Raw genomic sequence first — 24685 nt, forward strand, 5'->3', positions numbered from 1 at the left:
TGCGTTGGGGCCCATATGCGTTGGTGCACATACGATTCATCAATACAATCGGGTATTAAGTGTTTATCACTTCTCAGAACCGAATGATTACTCACGCAATCTAGAACTCTGTCCAAGCGCTGATCCTCTGAACACACCCAGGGTGAGGAAAACCAGGAATGATCATCCAGAGTAGGGATGAGTCGTGAACAAGAAAATGGCAGATGCGGTGCAGCAGGGAGTCCGACTAGCCGAAAGCCTAGTCTAGCCTCCCGAGGCTTCTCTCTGGCAGACGGCACCCCATCAGTGTCCCTTGTAGGAAACGAATGCCTATCCGTTTCCTTTACTGAACTTCTTGGCACTAAAGCCATAAAAGTTGACTTTGCTAAGACAAAGTAAGAAAGTTCCCTTCATCTGACACAATGTTAACCTTGAATGTCCAACAGTTTTAATCCAAAAACACACTCACTTAGCAATAACATGATGCGCTGAGTATTGTCCCAGACCTCGGTACAGTCACCAAAAATAGTCCTAACCATGAATAACTCAGTTTTTCTTCCTTTTTCTCAGCAGTTAACGGAATAAGCCCTGCGTGCTCAACCACCACCTTTGCGCGCTCTCCCATTTTTTTTTTTACTCCCTGCGGAGCCTCCCTCACCTGGGTGATGACATTCCAATTAACCCAAACTGAAACATCTTATTGGTTAATTTGAAACAAGTTGAGAACACAATCACATACAACATTCCAGTTTTAACGTATGCATGAAACACACTCCAATACATTAAACCATTTTATGAACAACCATAAAAAAAATAAAAACAGAAATATTGAGTGGTTTACAATTGTTTTTGTCAGACTGTCTGAGTTGGACCCAAATGCAGGACATGGACAGGAGTACTAGTTTGAAAGTCTTTAATGAATTTAAGCAGTTCTCCAAAACAAATGGTAGGGGTGTGTGCAACGGCAGTAGAGCAGGGAATGGAAAGACAATGAGCTTTGATATGAAAAAAAAAAACAGTTCACACTCACTGGTAGCAAGCACAAAGTCCATACTAGGCTTAATTCCAAAAGGAAAGCACAGCTCACCAGCTGGTTAAAGACCACTAAGCAAAATCTGAAACAAACTAATCCAAAGGGCAGGCTGAAATCCAGGTTGAGAACAGTCCGAATGGTCAAATCTAGCAAACAACAAACAACAGCAGAATAAAGCAGACTTACACAAATACAGGGAACAGGCAGGGTCAAAACCGGGAGAACAGACGAAAAAACAGGTGGGATAGCAACTCTAATACGCAAGGTAAACAGAGAAGACCATCTGGCGATGAGCACACGTTCTTAGAGTCCTTTTATAGTGCCGGGACACTAATGAGCAGGATTGGACGGGCTTGAGCTTGGACACGTGGAAGGTCGGGTGGATCCGCAGGGCTCTGGGGAGCTTCAGATGTACAGCCACTGGGTTGAGCACCTTGGATATTGGGAAGGGTCCCACAAAGTGGGGGGACAGCTTCCGGCAGGCCATCTTGACAGGCAGGTCTTTGGTGGCCAGCCACACTCTCTGGCCAACGTGGTAGGGTGGAGTGCTGCGCCGTTTGAGGTTAGCCCACCTGACGTAACTCCTGGAGCTTCTTAGCAGGGCGAGGCGAGCTCTCCTCCAGGTGCGGCAACACCGCTTCACAAAGGCCAGGGCTGACAGAACGGAGGCCTCTAACTCCTGAGTAGTGAACAGGGGAGGCTGGTACCCGTAGGCAGCTGATGGCAGGGAATTGTGTTCGTACTCCACCCAGACCAGGTTCGAGGACCAAGATGCAGGTTCCTGGGAGCACAGGATGCGTAGACTGGTCTCGAGTTCCTGGTTCAAACGCTCTGTCTGGCCATTGGTCTGAGGGTGGAAGCCAGATGATAGGCTAATTGAGATCCCCAGAAGCAGGGAAGAGCTCTTTCCAGAAGATTGAGGTTAACTGGGGTCCCAGATCAGACACGATGCTGCGCGGTAGGCCGTGGAGACAGAAGACATGCTGAACCAAGAGCTGGGCTGTCTCCTTGGCTGAGGGCAGCTTGGGCAGGGGAATGAAGTGCGCCAGCTTTGAGAACCGGTCCACCACGGTGAGTATGGCGGTGTTTCCTGCGGATCGAGGTAACCCCGTGACGAAGTCCATAGCCAGGCAAGACCAGGGCCTCTTGGGTGCAGGTCGAGGTCGAAGGAACCCGAGCAGCCGAACTCCCGAACGTCCCTCCTCAGCGTGGGCCACCAGAAGCGTTGCTGGACCAGGGCTTGAGTACGGGTGGTGCCAGGATGGCAGAACAACCTGGATGTGTGGGACCATTGCAGGACTTGAGAACGCATGTGATCAGGGATGAAGAGCTTACTATCAGGGCAACGCTCCAGGATGGACTGGTTGGCAGCGGTCTGCTGCACCTTCCTTTCAATGTCCTGCTGGAGAGCTCATACCAGGATGGAGGATGGGAGGATTCGTTCCTCTATGGGTTCTTCTCCTGGGGGCGTGAACTGGCGTGAGAGGGCATTGGGCTTGCCATTCTTTGAGCCAGGGTGATACGATAGTGAAAAGCTGAAGCGCCCGAAGAAGAGTGGCCAACAGGCCTGTCTGGGGTTCAGTACCTTGGCCGACCGGAGGTACTTGAGGTTCTTATGGTCCGTCCAGACGATGAACAGCTGCTCGGAGCCCTCCAACCAATGCTCCCAATCCTAACGGACCATCTTGATGGTGAGGAGCTCCCGTTCAATCGCAGCGTAGTTCCGCTCGTGTTCCTCCAAGGAGCGGGAGAAGACCAGGATGTCGTCAAGGTACACAAAGACAAACAATCTGAGCATATCCCGGAGGACGTCGTTGACCAGGGCTTGGAAGACCGCGGGAGCATTGGTCAGGCTGAACGGCATCACCAAGTATTCGTACTGCTCAATTGGGGTGTTGAATGCCGTCTTCCATTTGTCCCCCTCTCGGATACGAACCAGATGATAGGCAGTTCTGAGGTCGATCTTGGTGAGTATAGTGGCTCCCAGGAGAATGTGGAGGCCATCAGGAGTAGGGGATGCAGGTTCTTTGTGATGGCGTTGAGTCCACGATAATCAACACATGGGTGGAGCGACTTGTTCTTCTTCTCAACAAAGAACAAGCCAGCGCCGGCAGGTGAGGTGGACGGGTGGACAATGCCTACAGCAAGGGACTTCTGTATGTAGGTCACCATGGCCTCCTGCTCAGGACCAGTGAGATGATAAAGCCGACCGTGTAACTCCTGAGTAGTGAACAGGGGAGGCTGGTACCTGTAGGCCGCTTGGAAGGGTGAGAGACCCATGGCGGCTGACGGCAGAGAGTTGTGTGCGTACTCCACCCAGACCAGGTTCGAGGACCAAGATGCAGGTTCCTAGGAGCACAGGATGCATAGACCAGTCTCGTGTTCCTGGTTCAAACGCTCTGTATGGCCATTGGTCTGAGGGTGGAAGCCGGATGATAGATAATTGACATCCCCAGAAGCTGGCAGAACTCTTTCCAGGAGAGTGAGGTGAACTGGGGTCCCCGATCAGACACGATGCTGCGCGGTAGGCTGTGGAGACGGACGACATGCTGAACCAAGAGCTGGGCTGTCTCCTTGGCTGAGGGCAGCTTGGGCAGGGGAATGAAGTGCGCCAACTTCAAGAACCAGTCCACCACGGTGAGTATGGCAGTGTTTTCTGTGGATCGAGGTAAGCCCGTGATGAAGTCCATGGCTAGGCAAGACCAGGGCCTCTTGGGTGCAGGCAGAGGTCGGAGGAACCCAGCCGGCAGGGCATTGGAGAACTTCTGCTGGGCACAGACGGGACAGGCGGTTATGAACTCCCGAATGTACCTCCTCAGCGTGGGCCACCAGATGTGTTGCTGGACCAGGGCTTGAGTATGGGCGGTGCCAGGATGGCAGATCAACCTGGCAGCGTGGGTCCATTGCAGGACTTGAGAACGCATGTGATCGGGGACAAAGAGCTTACTCTCAGGGCAACCCTCCGGGATGGACTGGTTGGCAGCAGCCTGCTGCACCTTCCTTTCAATGTCCAGCCAGTGAGTTCGTACCAGGATGGAGGACAGGAGGATTCGTTCCTCTATAAGAGGGTGTTGGGCTTGCCATTCTTCGAGCCTGGGTGATACGATAGTGAAAAGTTGAAGCGTCCGAAGAAGAGTGGGCAACAGGCCTGTGTGGGATCCAGTCTCTTGGCGGCCCGGAGGTACTCGAGGTTCTTATGGTCCGTCCAGATGATGAACGGCTGCTTGGAGCCCTCCAACCAATGCAGCCATTCCTCAAGGACCAGGTTGACGGCAAGGAGCTCCCGTTCACCTGCTGCGTAGTTCCGCTAGGCCGGGGAGAGGCGGTGAGAGAAGGCACAGGGATGCAGGCAGTTGTCCTTGGTCGACCTCCAGGAAAGGAGGTTTCACATACAGATGGTTCTGCAGGAGCCTTTGAAAGACGGCCCGGACGTGGCGCTCGTGTTCCTCCATGGAGCGGGAGAAGATCAGGATGTCGTTGAGGTACACAAAGACAAACATGTTGAGCATATCCCGGAGAACATCGTTGACCGGGGCTTGGAAGACCGTGGGAGCGTTGGTCAGGCCGAACGGCATCACCAAGTATTTGTAGTGCCCCGTTGGGGTGTTTAACGCCATCTTCCATTCGTGCCCCTTTCGGATACAAACTAGATGATAGGCATTTCTGACGTCGAGCTTGATGAATATGGAGGCTCCCTGGAGAAGTTCGAAAGTGGAGGCCATCGGATGTAGGGGATACTGGTTCTATATTGTCATGGCGTTGAAGCCATGATAGTCAATGCATGGGCGGAGCGACTTGTCCTTCTTCTCAACAAAGAAAAAGCCAGCGCCGGCAGGTGAGGTGAAGGGGCGGATAATGCCTGCAGCAAGGGACTCCTGTATGTAGGTCACCATGGCCTCCCGCTCGGGACCAGTGGATGATAAAGCCGACCACGTGGCGGCATGATTCCAGGTAGGAGCTCAATTGCACAGTCGTAGGGTTGGTGTGGGGGCAACCAAGATACCTTGGCCTTGACAAGTCCCAGGTCATGATAAGCTGGCAGAATAGAACTGAGTTCTGGCGCTGGATCCTCCTTGGCAGGAGCTCGGGCCAGAAACAAGGAACCGAGGCAACTAGTGTGACAGTAGGTCCCCCAGTCCAATATTCTCCCACTTATCCAGTACACACGGGGGTTGTGCTTGCTTAACCAGGTGTAACCAAAGGTGATCAGGGCTTGGGGAGACAGGATTATGTAGAATGATAGCCATTCACAGTGGTGTGGCGACACGATGACTTGCAGCGGCTTCGTCCGGTGTCGGGCTCAGTGGAGGACATGGCCGTCTAGCACCTGAACCAGGAAGGCAGAAGAGAAAGACTCCATCTCAAGTTCTAGTCACCCGGCCAGCTCCTCTTCCATGAATTCAGAGTCGGCACCAGAGTCAAATGGCCAAATGGTGGTCTTGGTCGCCCACCCAAATCTGTGCCTTTGGCAGGGGTCTGGAGGGTGCAGGAATGGGCCGGCTCACCACTGGACTCTCCTTCAGTGCCGAGCCTTCTCTTTTCCCGGGCAGGTCCGAACCACATGTCCTGGGCCACTGCAGTAGAGACACAGGCCAGCAGAAGGCCAGGCCAATCTGCATGGGTTTGGGTGATGGGGATGGAGATGCCATGTCAGAGGGAGTCTGGATGGCCGCTTGAGTCTGGGTGTGCTGACTCGCCCTGCATGGTCTCTCGTGGCGACATTCTTTGAGTCAGTGGTCAATTCGTGTGGCCAGGTTGACGAGGCCGTTGAGGTGTTTGGGCAGCTCTCAGGCAGCGAGCTCATCCTTGACATCCACCGAGAGGCCTCTATAGAAGGTGTCGTAGAGCACCGCCAGGTTCCACTCGCTGTCTGCCGTCACCATTCTGAAGTCCACTGCATACTCTGTGACCGGGCAATCCCCTTGCACCATCTCAAACAAAGCCAGCGAGGCCTTGCTCTTGGAAGGGGTAGTGTCGAACACGTTATGAAGTTCCCGGGCAGAAGTGGTGATAGACAGTGAATGCAGCAGGTCCTGTAAATTCTGTGTGCCTGCTGGGTCCATGTCTTGCCAGATGGTACTGTCAGAGTGACTGAGTTGGACCCAAATGCAGGACATGGACAGGAGTACTAGTTTGAAAGTCTTCAATGAATTTAAGCAGTTCTCCAAAACAAAAGGTAGGGGCGTGCGCAACAGCAGTAGAGCAGTGAGTGGAAGGACAATGAGCTCAAAATAAAAAAACAGTTCACACTTACTGGTAGCAAGCACAGTGTCCATATAAGGGTTAATTCCAAAAGGAAAGCACAGTTCACCAGCTGGTTAAAGTCCACAAACTAATCCAAAGGGCAGGCTGAAATCCAGGTCGAGAACAGTATGAATGGTCAAATCCAGCAAACAACAAACAACAGCAGTACAAAGCAGACTTACACAAAAACAGGCAACAGGCAGGGTAAAAACCGGGAGAACAGACGAAAAAACAGGCGGGATAGCAACTCTAATATGCAAGGTAAACAGAGAAGACATGAGCACATGTTCTTAGAGTCCTTTTATAGTGCCGGGACACAAAATGGCTGCCACAGGAAGCATTTCTCCCAAAATGGCCGCTGACCCAGAAGTGCAATCGTGACAGTTTTAGCTGACAGAGGTTTTGATATCAGTGATAGTGTTGGATTTAGCTTTCAGCGTACTGTGTAGAGAACACAAGAAAAATAGCACATGTTCGTATTCACGTAGAACTTGTGATAGGACTTATTTGAAATAAATACAGATTCTGTCAGGCACCATGCCGATTAACTTTCTTCTGTTTCTTCTGTTAACTTTTGCTAATAGAGAGATCCCTGTGGTAGATAAAATCGCAACTGTGTCAGGTTCACTGACAAACTTGTTAATTGAGCATGAACTTGTATGTTGTCTATTCACAAGTGACAGTCCACTGATTGTAAAGATAGTCAGTGATGCATACATGTAATTACATACAGTACAACTATGGAGAACTGTAATTTCTCCACTCTACTTGGTGGAGTCTCCCCTTTGCTTCATCATAATGTTTATGAAAATATTTCATTATATACTGTATAAATGTATATACACAATATGTTTGGTTAATTGCAGGAAAGGTGGTAGTTATTCTGGTTTTGCTGATTACAACATTGTGTTTCCAACCAGAACTGTTAAGGCCTGGCCGATGGTGTACATATTCCTTCACCATTAAGTATTCACCTCCACCAGGGAGAGAGGAGAATTTAAAAATCACCATCACTGTACTGTATGTTAAGGGTCAGCCTCACCTACATTTTGCACTTGAGTGGCTCAGGATAAGTTGAGTTTTACCAACACATTGTCCTTTTATAGTAGCACAGACTAACAGAAGTTTGAACATGATCTACATTTTACGAGTGGCTTTACTTTTGTGTTCATGTTCTTTTCTCATGCAACTGTGTCATGTTTACTGAAGACGAGCTCGTGTGAATCTGTAATACCATTCAATACCTGTACATTGTTCATTTTACACAGTGGCCTGAGTAATAATCCAAGGATTTAGATTAATGTATATAAATTACATACATAACTTAAGTGAAGTACATATCAATGTTTTTACACTGTGTACATTTTCAGCAGTTTTAATTATTTGACTACAGATGAATTAACTACATTGTATTGTGAAAAACCTGCACAAATTCATCAAATATCATATCTGAGGGATCAAACAGCGCTGTTTCACTTGGGCCTAGACATAACTACTTAAACTTACAAGGCAAGTGTAATTCACCTGTTACAAGGGAAGTTTATGATTTTTCCCAAACCAAGCAGTTTAAAACAGTTCTTAAAGAAGCTTACAACAAGAATGTTCATAGAGTAAAGTGTAGCTTTTATTCATATAATATACAGTACATTCAGCATTTGAGGTGCAAAGTTACATTTTTATAAGATGAATAAATAAAAAAACCTTAGCAGTAAGGAGATGAAGAAATGTCAGTTGTTAAGTTCTGTGTGTTGAACATCTCTAACCAATCCACAAATAAACTCATTTTATGATTCGAGTGACTTGTATGCTTTCATTTGTTCCAAGGTATAAGCATTTTTCCCATTTACCAGGAGATTCATGATGTCTGGGTGTGTCAACAGTGGGAAAGATTCCATATCAGTTGACCAGTCCTTCATAGCAGTGTCTTCATATGGGTCTTTTCCACCTATTAATGCTAGTTAACTAGTTTTATTAAGTATCTTGCCTTTGAAACATCATATAAAGTGTCATTATATCTCACTTTCTCTTTCCTTTGTGTTTGCGATGCCATGTTTACACAGATTGACCCACAAAATGCCTCAGTGACACCCCTAGTGACCCGGAAGTAAACAAGTCTATAGCTAAAGGGAGACGCTTTTGAAAATATTACATTTTCTGACATTTTTTTTTAACCATCATCCCAGTGTCATATGATCTAACATTATACCTTTGTAGGGAGTGAAATTTAAGGTTAAAATTAATGTTCTGTAACTTTAAATAAGATCGTGAGAGCAGAGACCTGCGATTAGGATCGCGGGAGAGAATGGTTTTGCGCGCAGTGGTGGGAGCGTAGAGAGAGAGAGATGACGTGCACTGTGTAATCGGATGTGGCTAATTCATGATGTTCACCTCCTTATGTTTAATAAATCAAGTGTTATGATCTCCCGAGCTCCCTGTCGGTGTCCTCCTTGCAACAAAGCCAAGAACCCACGAGCCAGCGCTCGGTACGAACTGTGAAGCTTGCATATAGAAACTACGCGCGTTACACCTTCATACACAGCTTAACATCTCTCTTACACTATTCAGAAGCAAAAATTTAGAAATCCCAAACACAGGTAAAATGGTACCTCTTAGAGTCTCTGCTTATTGGAGCCTCTGCTTTTTCATGTGACACTGTCAAAGGGGGACACTTAATTTCTTTACCCTAAAAATCAGGAGTGATGGTTGGAATTTCATGTACATAGATTTCAGCATTATTTTGCTTGTAGTCTGCATGAATATTTAAAAAAAATCTTTTTATGTCATACAGGTGTGAAATATTTATCACAGCCCTTGACCCTCCTCTGTAGGATGGTTTAGACATTCCATGCTCTCACTATCATCCTAAGATGTTATTCCTCTCTCGTCCTCCTGTTTTCTACAGCTCCACTCCTCCTCTCACTTCACTGATTTAAACTTCTCTTTCTCACTGCACTTTTCTTCCCTGTCTGTTTTCTCATATCTCCCACTGTCTTTTCTTGTTTTTTATTATTTGATTCTAGAGTACACTTCAACTGTTATGCATTATGATGATAAGAAGAATATTCCCATTAGTAGTTGAAGAACCCGGTGTGCGTGTGTGTGTGCGTGTGTGTGTGTCTCTTTCTGTTTCTTTCTCTCTGGATCACCACAGACAAACAAAGCACACATGAGTAGACTGGCAGTAATCACACACAGGTGAGAATCATCATCGTTACCTGGGGGTTCGACCCGCCTCCTCTCTGTCTGCAGCATTGATTGTTACGTTGATTCCCATGAATCTCCTAGTTTTGAAATGATGTATGTCACTCTGCTGAAAGGGACATCACAGACACAGTGCTTGATTAATTTAAGCCTTTACTTCCCAAGCATGAACTCAGTAAGGAAGTTAGATCAGTGACGTGTATACACAGTAAGATACAGAGGTTCAAGCTTAATACACTTTACACTTTGTGCCACTTTAGCCATATTCACCCTACATAAGATACACAGGCGAGTGTGTAAACAATGTCGCTCGTGTTTCTGCTGCTTCTGCACGCGCACACAAAGTCATGTGTCAAGTATAAACCAGGCTCCTCTGCTTCATGACGAGTCGTATCACACCACCCCACCGTGGATTATTTTCCTATGTCAACATGCCCATTGTGTTTTATTCCCTCTATATGTATGTGACAGTGGAAAGAGATGCACCCTTTCAAACACACCTCCTGACTTTTTAAAAAGCTGTGTCAAGACATGCAAGTTCACTCCTCCCACTAGACTGGTAAACCAGTGCAAGGAATATTCCATTGGTTTTTATTCACTTACTTTACCCAAATGTAACTGATATAATAATATGTTCAAATTTTCCTGTAGTCCCAAATTGTAAATCTGGAATTTAAAAAATGTAGGTGGTGAAGGTTTGGGATTGCAGAAAATTCATAAAGGCCATTTGGGGTCGTTTACCAAAAAGTTTAGGAACCGGTCAGGAACTACTGGCCTAACTTCTCTGCAAACACAATCAGCTTTGCAAGTCGTAAGGAATGTTGTAAGGTAACATGGGTATTTTCAATATGTGTTGCTGTACTAAGCTAGTGTGCAAACCTGATTGTGTTTGCAGAGAAGTTTGATGATCTTGGTAAGTCTGATCATATCCATAATCAAATATGGAGGATAAAGGTGGCAAAAACACTGGCATGTTTGTTTGTTTATTTATTTATCTATTTATTTATTTATTTGTTAGATTTTACAGCTTTTAGAAATTTAATGTTTGTTTATTATATTAATTTATAAATTTTGTCATGCTTTTACATAATTCTCTGATTTATGCTGATTTGAGAATGCTAGACTGAATTAATCATTATCGAATGGTTTGTTAATAAGTAAAGAATTGTTCAGTTAAATGTCAGTCTCAGCTCCATAATGTGGATCTATTTAAGGAATATTATCATTAATATAGTAGAATATAGTAAAATATTAACTCTAATATAATAATAATATAAAGTAATATTAAAATACATGTAAAAATTATAAAAAATAATATAAAGAACTCTTTTGGTAAATCATATATTCAGGAAAATAAATATAAAAATACATAATAAATACTTTCTTAATTGTTTCAAATGGGATAAAGATGTGAGTGAGTTAGTGTGGTGTGTTTTCTCTCGTCCACAGTGTGTGTCATTGTGCTGTATCACATCCTCCCCCTCAGCACCTGCAGTCGCTCCCAGCTGCAGCAGTGCTTCTCTGTGCACTCTCACTGACCGAGGTTTTTGTACCACGCTCTAACACTGTGTGAACACCCTGCTACTACTGATAGAATGTACACTCTGACAGTAGTAATCTCCTGCATCTTCAGTCTGGACTCCACTGATGGTTAGAGTGAAGTCAGTATTAGATCCACTGCCTCTGAAACGAGCTGGAGTCCCTGACTGTAAGCTAGTAGCACTGTAGATCAGGAGTTTAGGAACTTCTCCAGGTTTCTGCAGGTACCAGGCTAGGTAGTTACCATTATACACACTGCTACTGGTTCTACAGTTGATGGTGACTGTGTTTCCTGGAACAACAGTTTGCACTGAAGGAGTCTGAGTCACAGTCACCTGACCTCTGGATCCTGAAGAGAAACATAGATTGTGTTTGTATGCTGTAATGTGGTGTAGAATTAGTATGAAATGAAGTGTGTGAGGCTGTGAGTTGATGTTAAAGTCTCACCTTGAGTCCAGAGGGCCAGTGTGCAGATGAAGACGCTGATCAAAGTCATGGTTGCTGTGGGTGAAGTTGCTGAGCAGCAGCTCTCAGTCATGAAGTGTTAAAGTCACAGGGCTATAAACACTCGCAGAGCACTGAAGCATGGACTGCCAATGCAAAGTGTGTGTGTGTGTGTGTGTGTGTGTGTGCACTGCAGTGTGATAGAGGTTTTTGTACGATGGTTTAATTAGAATGTATCACTGTGGTGCACTTTTGGTGGAGGCACCAAACTCATCGTGAACAGTAAGTGTGTTTTCTTCTTTTAAAACAAAATCCATTTAGTTCATTACTAATTACATGAATAAATAAACTTAATCTAAACAGATTATTTATGTTTTTAATTGATTTTTATTGTGTATTATTATGCTCTGATGAGGAATACATTTCAGTATCAGAACAGATCCCATATCAATGTTCTTGAACATTCAACAAATATACAATTATTTTTGTCAAATATGTAATAATTACACACTTGCTATATATTCGACATGCAATAACTCTGCAGTTACTCTATAATAAACATTTAATAAATATAGTTACTCTGTAAAATCCAGATGAAAGCTACTGTGTGTGTGTTAAACAATTAATATTTCTGTAATCAGCTACACTTGTATTTAGTGCAGTTAAATATGCTGAAGGTTTGAACTATAAAGTAATAAAACTTGTTATGAAAAATGATTTTTCTCAGATAAATTACAGTGTGGAACTTGTTTGTTTTGTCTATGAACTGAAACTGATGTCAAATAATAAAGTACTCAGTGAAACTCAGTCATGAAGTCAGACTTTATTAGACTTAATTACTCTGTAAGATCAGTCAGTTCCACAAAGTTACAGAAATATTTCATAATCATTTCTAATTGCGTGTGAATGACGTGTGTATGATGTGTGTGTTTCTCCTCTCCAGCGGGTCCCGCAGCTCCCTCCGTGTCTCTGCTCTCTCCGTCCCCTCTGCAGCTGTCTGAGGGATCGGCCTCGCTGCTCTGCCTGCTGTCTGGCTACTCTCCACAGGGGGCGCTGGTTAGCTGGACAGTGGACGGCTCAGAGGTGAAGAACGGGGTTCTGACCAGCGCAGAAGAAGAGAAGAACGGCCGTTACAGCCGCAGCAGCACCCTGACCCTCAGCAAAGACCTCTGGGAAAAGGGGGAGGAGTTCAGCTGTAAGGTCTCCCATAACAACGGCAATCATCCAGTCACGTTCAGAAAGAGTCAGTGTGAAGGCTAGTGGATCCAAGATAGAGTTTAACATAGAGCTGCTTCTGATCCATGTACAATAGAGTTTCAATTCTACACAATGCTTACATTTCTGTCTTTACTCTGTTCACTGTCCTGTTGCTCTTCCTGTAGTTTCTGCTGAAATAAATCTGAATTTTGGACGTTGTCTGTTCTTTTATTAGAGTTAATAGTGATGATCAGTGTGATGAGAGAGTGTGATTAGCTGTAGATTCAGTGCTGTGTGTTGTGCTTCAGTGAGTTTGACTGAAGGAAGTTGAACATCTGGTGAAGTTTCTGCTCTATTCTGGGAGAAATTAAACTATTCCGTCCTGCTAATGCAAATCTCACTTACACCTCACTGCTCTCTCTCTCTCTCTCTGTTTCAGTCTCTCTCTCTCTCTCTCTCTCTCTCTCTCTCTCTCTCTGCTAACAATGAGCCATAGTTAGAATAGTTTTAAAATGTGACAATCCTCTTCTCCTGGGTTCATTGTAATCTGGGTTCTGGAACTGGACACGGCCCTGAGCGTGCTACAGTTTCAATAATAAAATTATCATCAGGTGTGAGTTGACTCAAAGGGCATAAAATTTGTATATTTCCTTTGTATCTTGGCATCTTATTCCCCCCAGTGCTGAATGATTTGATACCACTTAAGTTTGACTCGTTATTTCAAACAATCGCATGTGCTGTCAGTAGATGGTTCATGTTTTACTCGTCTGAGTCTCAAGATTTATCCGTTTCAGTCGCTTCCCTTTCAAATTCCTCAAACTGTTTGCAGGATTTGCTAAAGGTCAGGAAGCCTCAGTGTATTATACAATGCTGACACAAACTATCAGTAATGAAGCCCTCTCAGCCCTTAAAAGGGTGTGGGGAAGAGATTTAAACTGAACACTGAAGGAGGAAGTATGGGATAGAGTATGTGAGAGCTCTGAAGAGGCAGGACAATTATCCTTAGGGGATGTAGGAGAGCAGGAACAGCATCATTTCCGGAATGGACTGCAGAGATGGACAAAGTAGCACCATATGAAAATCTGTCATATAAAATGTTTACCAGATTAGCCACATTGTATTTGTTAAAATACAGAAACATTTAATGACAAACAAATAATTATTTTTAATTAATTAAATATTAGGAATGTTTATAATTTGCTTGTATTGAACAAGAATACTAAGAACAAATACATAAAAGTGGATCACTGGACCCATTCATATTTTTCTTACTTAACCAATATTAAAACATCACAATTCATTATAAACACACGCCTCCGGGGCTGGGGGTCAATTCCCACTTCTGCCCTGTGTGCATGGAGTTTGCATTTTCTCCCTGCACTTCAGGGGTTTCCTCAGGGTACTCCGGGTTCCTCCCCCATGGGTTAACATGGATGATAAGCAGTTCAACAAACCTGTCGTTACATCATGCATTAAGAAACTCCACCTTTAATTTACTGACTTTTTACCTCAGTTAAGAAGTCAGTCTGCAGTCAGGAGAAGACTGTGAGCAGAGGAGGTGTGATATGAGCAGGGTACGAGACTAAGAAGAGGCTTACCTTAGAGAAATCATTTTTTTTAGATAAAATATAAATATAGACGTACAACCCTGAATGAAATAGTTTATCCATTCCATAACAACAAATAAAACTTTACTTAAAACATATTTGTGTGTGATGGTGCTACGGGGCTCACCACTTCGTGTGTATAAAAGTGCCGTATAGGGGGTGCTTGTCCGAGCGGACAATATATAACACTTAGCGGAACCAAGTGTGGGAGTGGGGAGGACGAGGAAGTGCACGCTAGCTGTCAAACAGCTCGGCCAAAACCGAACGCTTCAGCTGGGGCACAGACTGAGTAGCTTGAGTACACCACGCTGTAGCACTAGCCACCAAGCTAACTCTGGGGATAGTAGATGTGAGGGTAGTAGTGCTTATGTTACACTGTGAAGGATCAGAAATGTGGGAAGACAAGAGCCTACGGCTCAACACAAAAGCACCGCGGTGAGGAAGGGAACAACTCAAAATGGCCTTATCATTGGCTGAACTTAAAGGAACTAAATGATAAAGGAGCAATTCCTTCCTAGCTTAAAAGCTGAAGATTTATCTCAGAAACAGATTCCTCTTTCTAGCCTCCTCTTAGATCTCTTCCTTAATGGACTTTCTCTTTAGTTCTGTATTCCTTTCTTTCCATCAATGTTTTCTCTCTACCCAACGATTCCTTTTTTCTCCTTTCTCAATAAACTCTTCTGATTTTGAGTTCCTTTTCTTGCTAAACCTCAATATTCTCTTCTCTAATTCTAAACCTCAAATTACCAACCAGTGTAGCGTGAAGCTGCTCTGTTACCTGGCACAGATCTATGTCAGCACACGGAGTGAGGAATTCAGTGGATTATAAAGAGACGCGGCCAGGTGCAGCACGTTTAGACTGATTACCTGCACGAGGGCGTCACATTATAAAAGCCCGTGCAGGTGGCCGTGGATTTGCCTGAAACAGCACCTGCAGTGTCACTGATGTATTTCCATTCTTGTAGCTTATTTCAGACAGATGAAGCAGTGAGGTTGATGGCAGTCAGGCAGGACAGCAGCTTTCAGCAGCTAATCCATATTTAAAACCAGGTTATTGGTAAATGTGTTTATATTTTAATCTACAGACTGTTGTACTGTTTCAGCATTAACAGAGGAAATAATTTGATTCATGTACTTATTAGTGTAAGGATACAAAACTACTACCAGTTTTTCCAAAGCAAGGTTACACTTGGATGATCTGTCAAAGTAATCTGACAGCCACTGAGGTATATGTTTTCCATTAAAAATAAAGTATTTTATTTATTAAGCCATTCCATCAATCCCAGGGGCATTGTTTGAGCAACTTGGCTGTTTAAAGAGCACACTTTAAGGGAAGGTAGGAGGGTTGTAGGGAAGGTGGTAGCTGAGCAGACCTTTCCTCTCAGCGTAGCTGACTGTAGAAACATCAGTCTGAAGAAAACCTGCACTTGTACCCATCTGTCCACTTCATGACCAAGGTTTTATCTATGACACCAGTGTTAGTTGTTTTATTTTGCAGGGACATCATTTATTCATTCCTCTTTCTGTATTTTGATGAGACTCCTGTGCATTGTATGTTCTGTTTCTAGCACCTATAGAATAGGGCCTTTCGCACTGCTTTAGTTCCAGAACTAAATTTACAGTACTAAAGTACTGGGTGATTTTGCGCGAACTATTTCCCAGTACCATTGAAAGGGTTGCATTCGCACTGACAGTGGGCACTAGGAAGTGACGTAAGCCGGTTGACAGCCAAGTCATTTGTGTGCGGCGTTCAACAACGGAAACAAAGAAGAACAACGCAAACAACCGGAGGATGGAGTACGCTGTGATCGGAGCTGTGTTTTTGTTGTGTCTCACGGGTTTCACAATAATGGACATGGAATGTCGACGTATACGTAAAGCGATTGAAAGAACTGTATGTTTACATAGATAGTACCAGTTGTGCTGGTTAGACCCTGCTCTGGAGTAGGAGCTAATTTGGTTGTCGAAAAAGGCAGTGCGGTACTAAAATCGCACCCAGTTCCGGAGGTGCGAAAACGCCAAAAAGTGGGTAGTTCCACAATTAGTTCAAGTACTATGAAAAGGTTCCCGCGGTGCGAAAGGCCCTAATGATGTAACACTGTTTGGATCTTTATCAGGGCTGGATTATACAATGAGATGTAGATGCCACTGGCTGAGTCAGGGATTAGTGTTTACAGTGCAGTACAGGTGGGATTGATGTCAAATTATTTATTACTTATCAATTTTATTAAATTAGTGATAAAGGTGGCCGTGGTTAAATTATGTTGGTGTAGAACATGACATACAGTGCAGTCAAGTGAAAGATTGATACATTGCTATGCAACATATTCTTGTGCGAGAACATTGATATTCAACATATAGAAGGTGTTCCAAATAAGTTGCATGTAAACGTTTGTTCTGTGAGACTGGGTGAGGCGGGATTGGTCAGAGTTTGATCAGGAGCAGGTGGAATTATTCAGACTTTCTACATGGTTGTAGTATCACCCAGGTTGTTGACCATGCTGCTGATTTTTTTTTTGTTTTTGACGACTCTATACAGAAAATCATTATCTAATGGTTTATTAATAACTAAAGAAATCATATGTGCAACAAAAAATAAATATAATAAATATTAGCTTAATTATTTAAAATGAGATAAAAAATAATTACAAAGCAGTTAATGAGAATGATCAGGAATTGTTTGTATGTCCACAGCTGAGAAAGGTGGACTCCTCTCACAGATGTGTGTGTGTACATTAGTGAGTTAGTGTGGTGTGTTTTCTCTCATCCACAGTGTGTGTCATTGTGCTGTACCACATCCTCCCCCTCAGCACCTGCAGTCGCTCCCAGCTGCAGCAGTGCTTCTCTGTGGACTCTCACTGACCGAGGTTTTTGTACCACGCTCTAACACTGTGTGAACACATAGCTACTACTGATCTCATGGTAACTCTGACAGTAGTAATCTCCTGCATCTTCAGTCTGGACTCCACTGATGGTCAGAGTGAAGTCAGTATTAGATCCACTGCCTCTGAAACGAGCTGGAGTCCCTGAGTATAAGCTAGTAGCATAGTAGATCAAGAGTTTAGGAGCTTCTCCAGGTTTCTGCAGGTACCAGGCGAGGTAGCTACCAGCATACACCCTGCTACTGGTTCTACAGTTGATGGTGACTGTGTTTCCTGGAACAACAGTTTGCACTGAAGGAGTCTGAGTCACAGTCACCTGACCTCTGGATCCTGAAGAGAAACATAGATTGTGTTTGTATGCTGTAAAGTGGTGTAGAATTAGTATGAAATGAAGTGTGTGAGGCTGTGAGTTGATGTTAAAGTCTCACCTTGAGTCCAGAGGGCCAGTGTGCAGATGAAGACGCTGATCAAAGTCATGGTTGCTGTGGGTGAAGTTGCTGAGCAGCAGCTCTCAGTCATGAAGTGTTAAAGTCAGAGGGCTATAAACACTCGCAGAGCACTGAAGCATGGGCTGCCAATTGCTATTCTGGGAGAAATGAAACTATTCAGTCCTCTTAATGCAAATCTTACTTACACCTCACTGCTCTCTCTCTCTCTCTCTCTCTCTCTCTCTCTCTCACTGTTTAAACACTAAAACAGTCTGTTTGTGTGATGGTAAGTCTGTCTTGTACTTTACTTGAGTGCTTCATTTTTCCTACATTCAAGTTTGAGCTCCTTCACTGTCTGTGTGTCATAGTCACAGTTTCATAGTCAGACATAATCATAATCTTCTTGAGACATTTTAATCTGGTTTCAGAACTGGACCCTGCATTAAACAGCTCTGGATTTAATACCAAATTATCTTCTGATGTCTGACTCACATGAAATTACCTTTTCGTAAACCATATCATGTAGCGTATTCTGAGTTAATAATAACACTGACACAGGCAGTCATGAAATCAAGCAGAATTCATCACATTCTTTTAAATGTGGAACACAGACCAGGTCTTCAACACTACTACAGAAACACTCTCTGAAACTTTATAAGCAGACGGATTTACACTTTATTCACTTTATTTAGTCTGAGACATAGGAGCATCAGTACTAGGATGACAATCCCACAGATAGAGAGTATTCCTAATTTTGTGAAATTATAGCAAAATCGTCCAAACAAGCCCTGAGTCCAAGTGTCCATTGTGCATCATTAATCAATTTAATGGGCTACCTGGAGACACCTGAGAGGGTACGCCTGCAAGAAGTACCTGATGACTCCATAAATACTGCCACTGCCTGGACCTCAGGGTTGATATAAGTAGATCATGCAAAAACTAGGATCAGGATAGAAATGACCTTTGGGATTCTCAAGTCACAATTCAATTGTTAAAGACTGTAAAGTCTAAACCCAGTCAAGGCATGTGACATAACAGTACTGCACAGTATAAGCATGATTAGGAAGGAGAAACTCCCTGATTTGGTGCGTCCTGTACAGTAAATTTATGTTACTGTTGAAACACCACACATTAAACAGTGGACACAATCTTTATTTGTCCATTCATTATTTTTTTTTATTCAGTGATTTGTCTTTTCTGCAAAGGAGAAAAAAAATGCTACATTAAGGCATTAAGAATATTTGAGAAGTACATTAAAGCACATTTCAACATGGCAATACTATACCATTTATAAATCTGTTCAATTTACAGTTTAATTTATTTAATATGCAGGGGTTTATATTCCATGTCTAGTTCTAGGGTTCTTTTCTACAGCACCCTTACATTAAAAACCCCACACCTTGGACATGTTGAGTGTTGGATAATTCAGATTTTTTTTTAAATACTGATTTACCTCTGAGGTCACCCTGGTATGCCTACAGGTGGAGGTGCTAGGTTGGGAGTAAGGCTGTTACCCCATGGATTAAGCAGGAAAACATATTGCTAGTAGATAAATTTGAACATACAAGAATTTGTGTAGACCACTGTGGTAATTTAATATGAAAGCAGTGAGTGAGTTTACTCCCAAAGACCTCTCAGAGCACACAGAGATCATCTGTATATCAGGATTATGTTCAAAATCAGCTACAGTTAATGTATTGAATACACTAAAGTCACTTGTGCCCAGTACACAATAATCACCTCATGTGCAGTGCTGCCAGGCTCTAGCAGTCTTATTGAACAAAGAGGAAACACACAGCTTATTAATGCTTACACATCTATTTCAATTACATTTTATTTTAGTCCACTTTTACTCAATTTCTACAAAAGACTTTGATATGCTGGAGCCACCTGGGTCAGAAGAGGTATTTCAGAGCTATGGTCCTCCATTAAAGGGTCAATTCTTCAGCCAGTGTATAATCTGGAGGTGGAGGACCCCCGGCAGGGTTTTATTTTTTTTTCATTATTTCTCCTATTAGCTGTAAAAATATCATCAGAGCACTTTGTCAGAGGCAAAGCAATCAGACAATGAAGAGAGGAAACACATCAACTTTTAGACAAGTGGCCTACTTACCACGTTGTATAATATTTTTATATTTGGTCTTTTCTGCTGCCAAGATCGCCTAACACTGTTTGGATTGCAACTTAAGAGATTAATAATTACTAATAATTTATTGCTAATTATTTCATTTGTGATTACTTTTACATAAAGTACCATGTAAATTTAAATAAAATGATCTATTACAACTTATGCATTTACACAGTCAAGCACTTGAACCAGTGTGAGATCTGCTCTTTTTAAAGTGAACGTGCACAGGACTTGATGAGGAAAGCCTGGCTCAACTTAACGAGTTGTTAACCCACATCATGATACTAATGAACCCAGCTTATGAATGTTTGGTTAAGTGAAGTCGGCTATCATACTGAGATCACAAGTTTGTTGAGCTTGCTTGGTGGTACAGTCCTCAGGTGGGATTGATCAAACTTTGAACAGGAACAGGTGGAATTGGTCAGAATGTCTGTAGAAATGGATGTGATTGGTCAAGCTTTTTTCAAGAGTGGATGGGATTGGTAAAACTTTGCAGGAGTTGGTATGGTTTCTCAAATGTTCTGCTTAAGTGGACGGGATTGGTCAATTATTCTGCGGGAGCCTGTAAGATTGGTGAACTTTCTGCAGCAGTGGGTGGGAATGGCTAACAATTATGTGGGAGTGGGTGGGATTAGTCAAACATTCTGCAGAAGTGGGCGAGATTGGAGATCCTTTGAGCAGAAGTAGTTTGGGACTGGTCAGGAACAGGCAAGACTCATCAGACCTTCTGAGTGGTTGTTGTAGTGCTCAGGATGTTGACGATGCTGCTGATGTTGCAGTGATTTTGAAGAATTTCTACAGAAAATCAGGTTGTTACATTTTACATTGCAATAAAATCAGGAAACTGCAAAACAATGGTGTTGATAATGTAAAAATGAAACCTAATGCCTTACAGCTAATTAATGTCATCCAAGTAATTAAAAATAAAGAATAATACTGAATAATAATATATTATAATATAACTCAGTATCTTTGGGGCATATTTGAAATTAATGTATTGATTTTAAAAGCATTATTTAAATATTGAGGATTAAGCAAAACATTTACATGTTCATTTATGTATTACGTTTTACATGTTTTAGACATTTAAAATTTCTTTATTATATTAATTTATAAATATTTTCTTTCATTCTTTTAAATAATTCTCTGGTTTATACTGATTTGAGAATGCTAGACTGAATTATTGATTATCTCATGGTTTATTAATAATTAAAGAAATGTCCAGTTAAATTTCAGTCTCAGCTCCATAATGTGGATCTATTTAATGAATATTAATATTAAAATTATTATAATAAAAAATTAACTCTATAATAGTGTTTGATATTAACCATAAATACGTTTTTTGGTTAGAAATATATGTAACAAAATGCAAATAAATTCTTTCTTAAATTTTTAAAATGGGATAAAGATAATTACTAAGCAGTTAATCAGAATGATCAGGAATTGTTTGTATGTCCACAGCTGAGAAAGGTGGACTCCTCTAACAGATGTGTGTGTGTGTGCATTAGTGAGTTAGTGTGGTGTGTTTTCTCTCGTCCACAGTGTGTTTCATTGTGCTGTATCACATCCTCCCCCTCAGCACCTGCAGTCGCTCCCAGCTGCAGCAGTGCTTCTCTGTGCACTCTCACTGACCGAGGTTTTTGTACCACGCTCTAACAGTGTGTGAACACATAGCTACTACTGATAGAATGTACACTCTGACAGTAGTAATCTCCTGCATCTTCAGTCTGGACTCCACTGATGGTCAGAGTGAAGTCAGTATTAGATCCACTGCCTCTGAAACGAGCTGGAGTCCCTGACTGTAAGCTAGTAGCCCTGTAGATCAGGAGTTTAGGAGCTTCTCCAGATTTCTGCAGGTACCAGGCTAGGTAGTTACCACTATACACACTGCTACTGGTTCTACAGTTGATGGTGACTGTGTTTCCTGGAACAACAGTTTGCACTGAAGGAGTCTGAGTCACAGTCACCTGACCTCTGGATCCTGAAGAGAAACACAGATTGTGATTGTATGCTGTAAAGTGGTGTAGAATTAGTATGAAATGAAGTGTGTGAGGCTGTGAGTTGATGTTAAAGTCTCACCTTGAGTCCAGAGGGCCAGTGTGCAGATGAAGACGCTGATCAAAGTCATGGTTGCTGTGGGTGAAGTTGCTGAGCAGCAGCTCTCAGTCATGAAGTGTTAAAGTCACAGGGCTATAAACACTCGCAGAGCACTGAAGCATGGACTGCCAATGCAAAGTGTGTGTGTGTGTGTGTGTGCACTGCAGTGTGATGGAGGTTTTTGTACGATGGTTTCATTAGAATGTATCACTGTGGTGGACTTTTGGTGGAGGCTCCAAACTCATTGTGAACAGTAAGTGTGTTTTCTTCTTTTAACACAAAATCCATTTAGTTCATTACTAATTACATGAATGAATAAACTAAAAATATTATTTATGTTTTTAATTGCATAATTGATTTTTATTGTGTATGATTATGCTCTGATGAGGAATATATTTCAGTATCAGAACAGATCCCATATAAATGTTCTTGAACATTCAACAAATATACAGTTATTTATGTTAAATATGTAATAATTACACACTTGCTATATATTCGACATGCAATAACTCTGCAGTTACTGTATAATAAACATTTAATAAACATAGTTACTTTGTGCTGATGTAAAATCCAGATGAAAGCTTCTGTTTGTGTTTGTGTTAAACAATGAATATTTCTGTAATCAGCTACATTTGTATTTGCTGCAGTTAAATATACTAAAGGTTTGAACTACAAAGTAATAAAATGTCTTATGAAAAATAATTTTTCTCAGATAAATTACAGTGTGGAACTTGTTTGTTTTGTCTATGAACTGAAACTGATGTCAAATAATAAAGTACTCAGTGAAACTCAGTCATGAAGTCAGACTTTATTAGACTTAATTACTCTGTAAGATCAGTCAGTTCCACTAAGTTACAGAAATATTTCATAATCATTTCTAATTGTGTGTGAATGACGTGTGTATGATGTGTGTGTGTGTTTCTCCTCTCCAGCGGGTCCCGCAGCTCCCTCCGTGTCTCTGCTCTCTCCGTCCCCTCTGCAGCTGTCTGAGGGATCGGCCTCGCTGCTCTGCCTGCTGTCTGGCTACTCTCCACAGGGGGCGCTGGTGAGCTGGACAGTGGACGGCTCAGAGGTCAAGAACGGGGTTCTGACCAGTGCAGAAGAAGAGAAGAACGGCCGTTACAGCCGCAGCAGCACCCTGACCCTCAGCAAAGACCTCTGGGAAAAGGGGGAGGAGTTCAGCTGTAAGGTCTCCCATAACAACGTCAATCATCCAGTCACGTTCAGAAAGAGTCAGTGTGAAGGCTAGTGGATCCAAGATAGAGTTTAACATAGAGCTGCTTCTCATCCATGTACAATAGAGTTTCAATTCTACACAATGCTGACATTTCTGTCTTTACTCTGTTCACTGTCCTGTTGCTCTTCCTGTAGTTTTTGCTGAAATAAAGCTGAATTTTGGACGTTGTCTGTTCTTTTATTAGAGTTAATAGTGATGATCAGTGTGATGAGAGAGTGTGATTAGCTGTAGATTCAGTGCTGTGTGTTGTGCTTCAGTGAGTTTGACTGAAGGAAGTTGAACATCTGGTGAAGTTTCTGCTCTATTCTGGGAGAAATGAAACTATTCAGTCCTGCTAATGCAAATCTCACTTACACCTCACTTCTCACTCTCTCTCTCTTACATGAAATTACCTTTTCATAAACCATATCATGAACCTTATTCTGACTTAATAATAACACTGACACAGGCATCATGAAATTCTACCTGACTGTATGTCAAAACTCTTGAAGAAACACAGTTATTAGTTGGTTTAATTATTTCTGTCTGAACCACATTTTCCTTTCGGATCCAGCTGGATTACAGACTACAAACATGGCGTTCCACAAGGTTCACTTTTAGGGCCACTGTTTCTTTTATAATTGAAATGATTCTGTTCTGGCAGTTTATTAGGAGATATGAATCTGCACCAATGCAGGAGAAGTGGAAGAGTGGAAGATACTAACTGAAGTCTTCTTATTGATCCCTTTTACAGTATTAGTCGTGTGTAACAGAGTAAAATCATCCATTAAATAAACCATCAAACTTCATAATCTTCATTTTATTCTCCCTAATAGAGAAACAATACATCAAGCATAATTCCTCACATTCTTTTAAATGTGGAACACTGGCCAGGTCTCCAGCACTACTACTGAAAAACTGTCTATAACTTCATAAGCCGACAGATTTACACTTTACTTAGTCTCACTCCAAAAAATATCCATGTAATTGTACAGTGAAATACTGTTAAATAGCAACAGTGTAAAACTGTAAATGGAAAAATGGGGGTGGGAGGGAGCATGTCGAAACACCGGAAATAATAATACAAACCAATCCTGTTATTTTTACTGTAACAATTTATAAATCTAAACCAGTTCTGCTGTTTAAAATACTTTACCTTGAGTTTTACACTTAATCAATGGACTGTACATGACTAAATACTGTATTATAGAAACAAACCCAACTATATATCACTAATATTGTTAGTTGGTAGTTAAACACTATTATGTTAGAGTAGAAAGCTGCCCTTTGTTCAAATGACTGTTCATTTTATTTCATAATGTAGTTCTATTTCATTACTTGATTATTTTTAGAAGTTAATGGAAAGTTCCATTAGTGTGCTCTCTCTCTCTCTATCTCTCTCTCTCTGTGTGTGTGTGTGTGTGTGTGTGTGTGTGTGTGTGTAGGTTTTCATTCTAACCCAGCAGGACACACACCTGATTCCACCTGATTTAATCAGCTGATCTTGTGTTTCAAGGGAATATCTCATGTGACTCCTGCAGGCCGTTTTGAATATTTGTTAGAGTATTTTTTCATGTTTTCGTGTTTTTTTTTTTCTTTTTCCTTCCAAATCCTTAACAGCTACATAAGCTGATATTTGTTCTTTGTATCTTGATGAACCTTCACTACTGGAAATAAATGATGTATTTGT

The 24685-nt window shown here is 42.3% G+C and overlaps 1 long non-coding RNA gene and 2 gene segments (V, D, J or C); 2 read left to right on the forward strand and 1 right to left on the reverse strand.

Annotated features, from left to right (window-relative positions):
- Window positions 1-6793: 6793 nt before the first annotated feature.
- On the forward strand, window positions 6794-12851 carry LOC128321079 (immunoglobulin kappa constant-like). The segment is given in 2 exon segments: window positions 6794-6917; window positions 12396-12851. Coding segments are annotated over 2 exon segments (429 nt in total).
- On the reverse strand, window positions 8283-11660 carry LOC117599550 (Ig kappa chain V region K29-213-like). The segment is given in 2 exon segments: window positions 8283-11345; window positions 11444-11660. Coding segments are annotated over 2 exon segments (420 nt in total).
- An 8915-nt stretch (window positions 12852-21766) lies between the features above and the next one.
- LOC128321097 (uncharacterized) lies at window positions 21767-23179 on the forward strand. The gene is made up of 2 exons (XR_008304678.1): window positions 21767-22032; window positions 22712-23179. It is a non-coding gene; the product is annotated as an uncharacterized LOC128321097 (long non-coding RNA).
- Window positions 23180-24685: the final 1506 nt, after the last annotated feature.

This window comes from Pangasianodon hypophthalmus, chromosome 18 (genome assembly GCF_027358585.1).
Source record: "Pangasianodon hypophthalmus isolate fPanHyp1 chromosome 18, fPanHyp1.pri, whole genome shotgun sequence".
Classification (NCBI taxonomy): Eukaryota; Metazoa; Chordata; class Actinopteri; order Siluriformes; family Pangasiidae; genus Pangasianodon; species Pangasianodon hypophthalmus.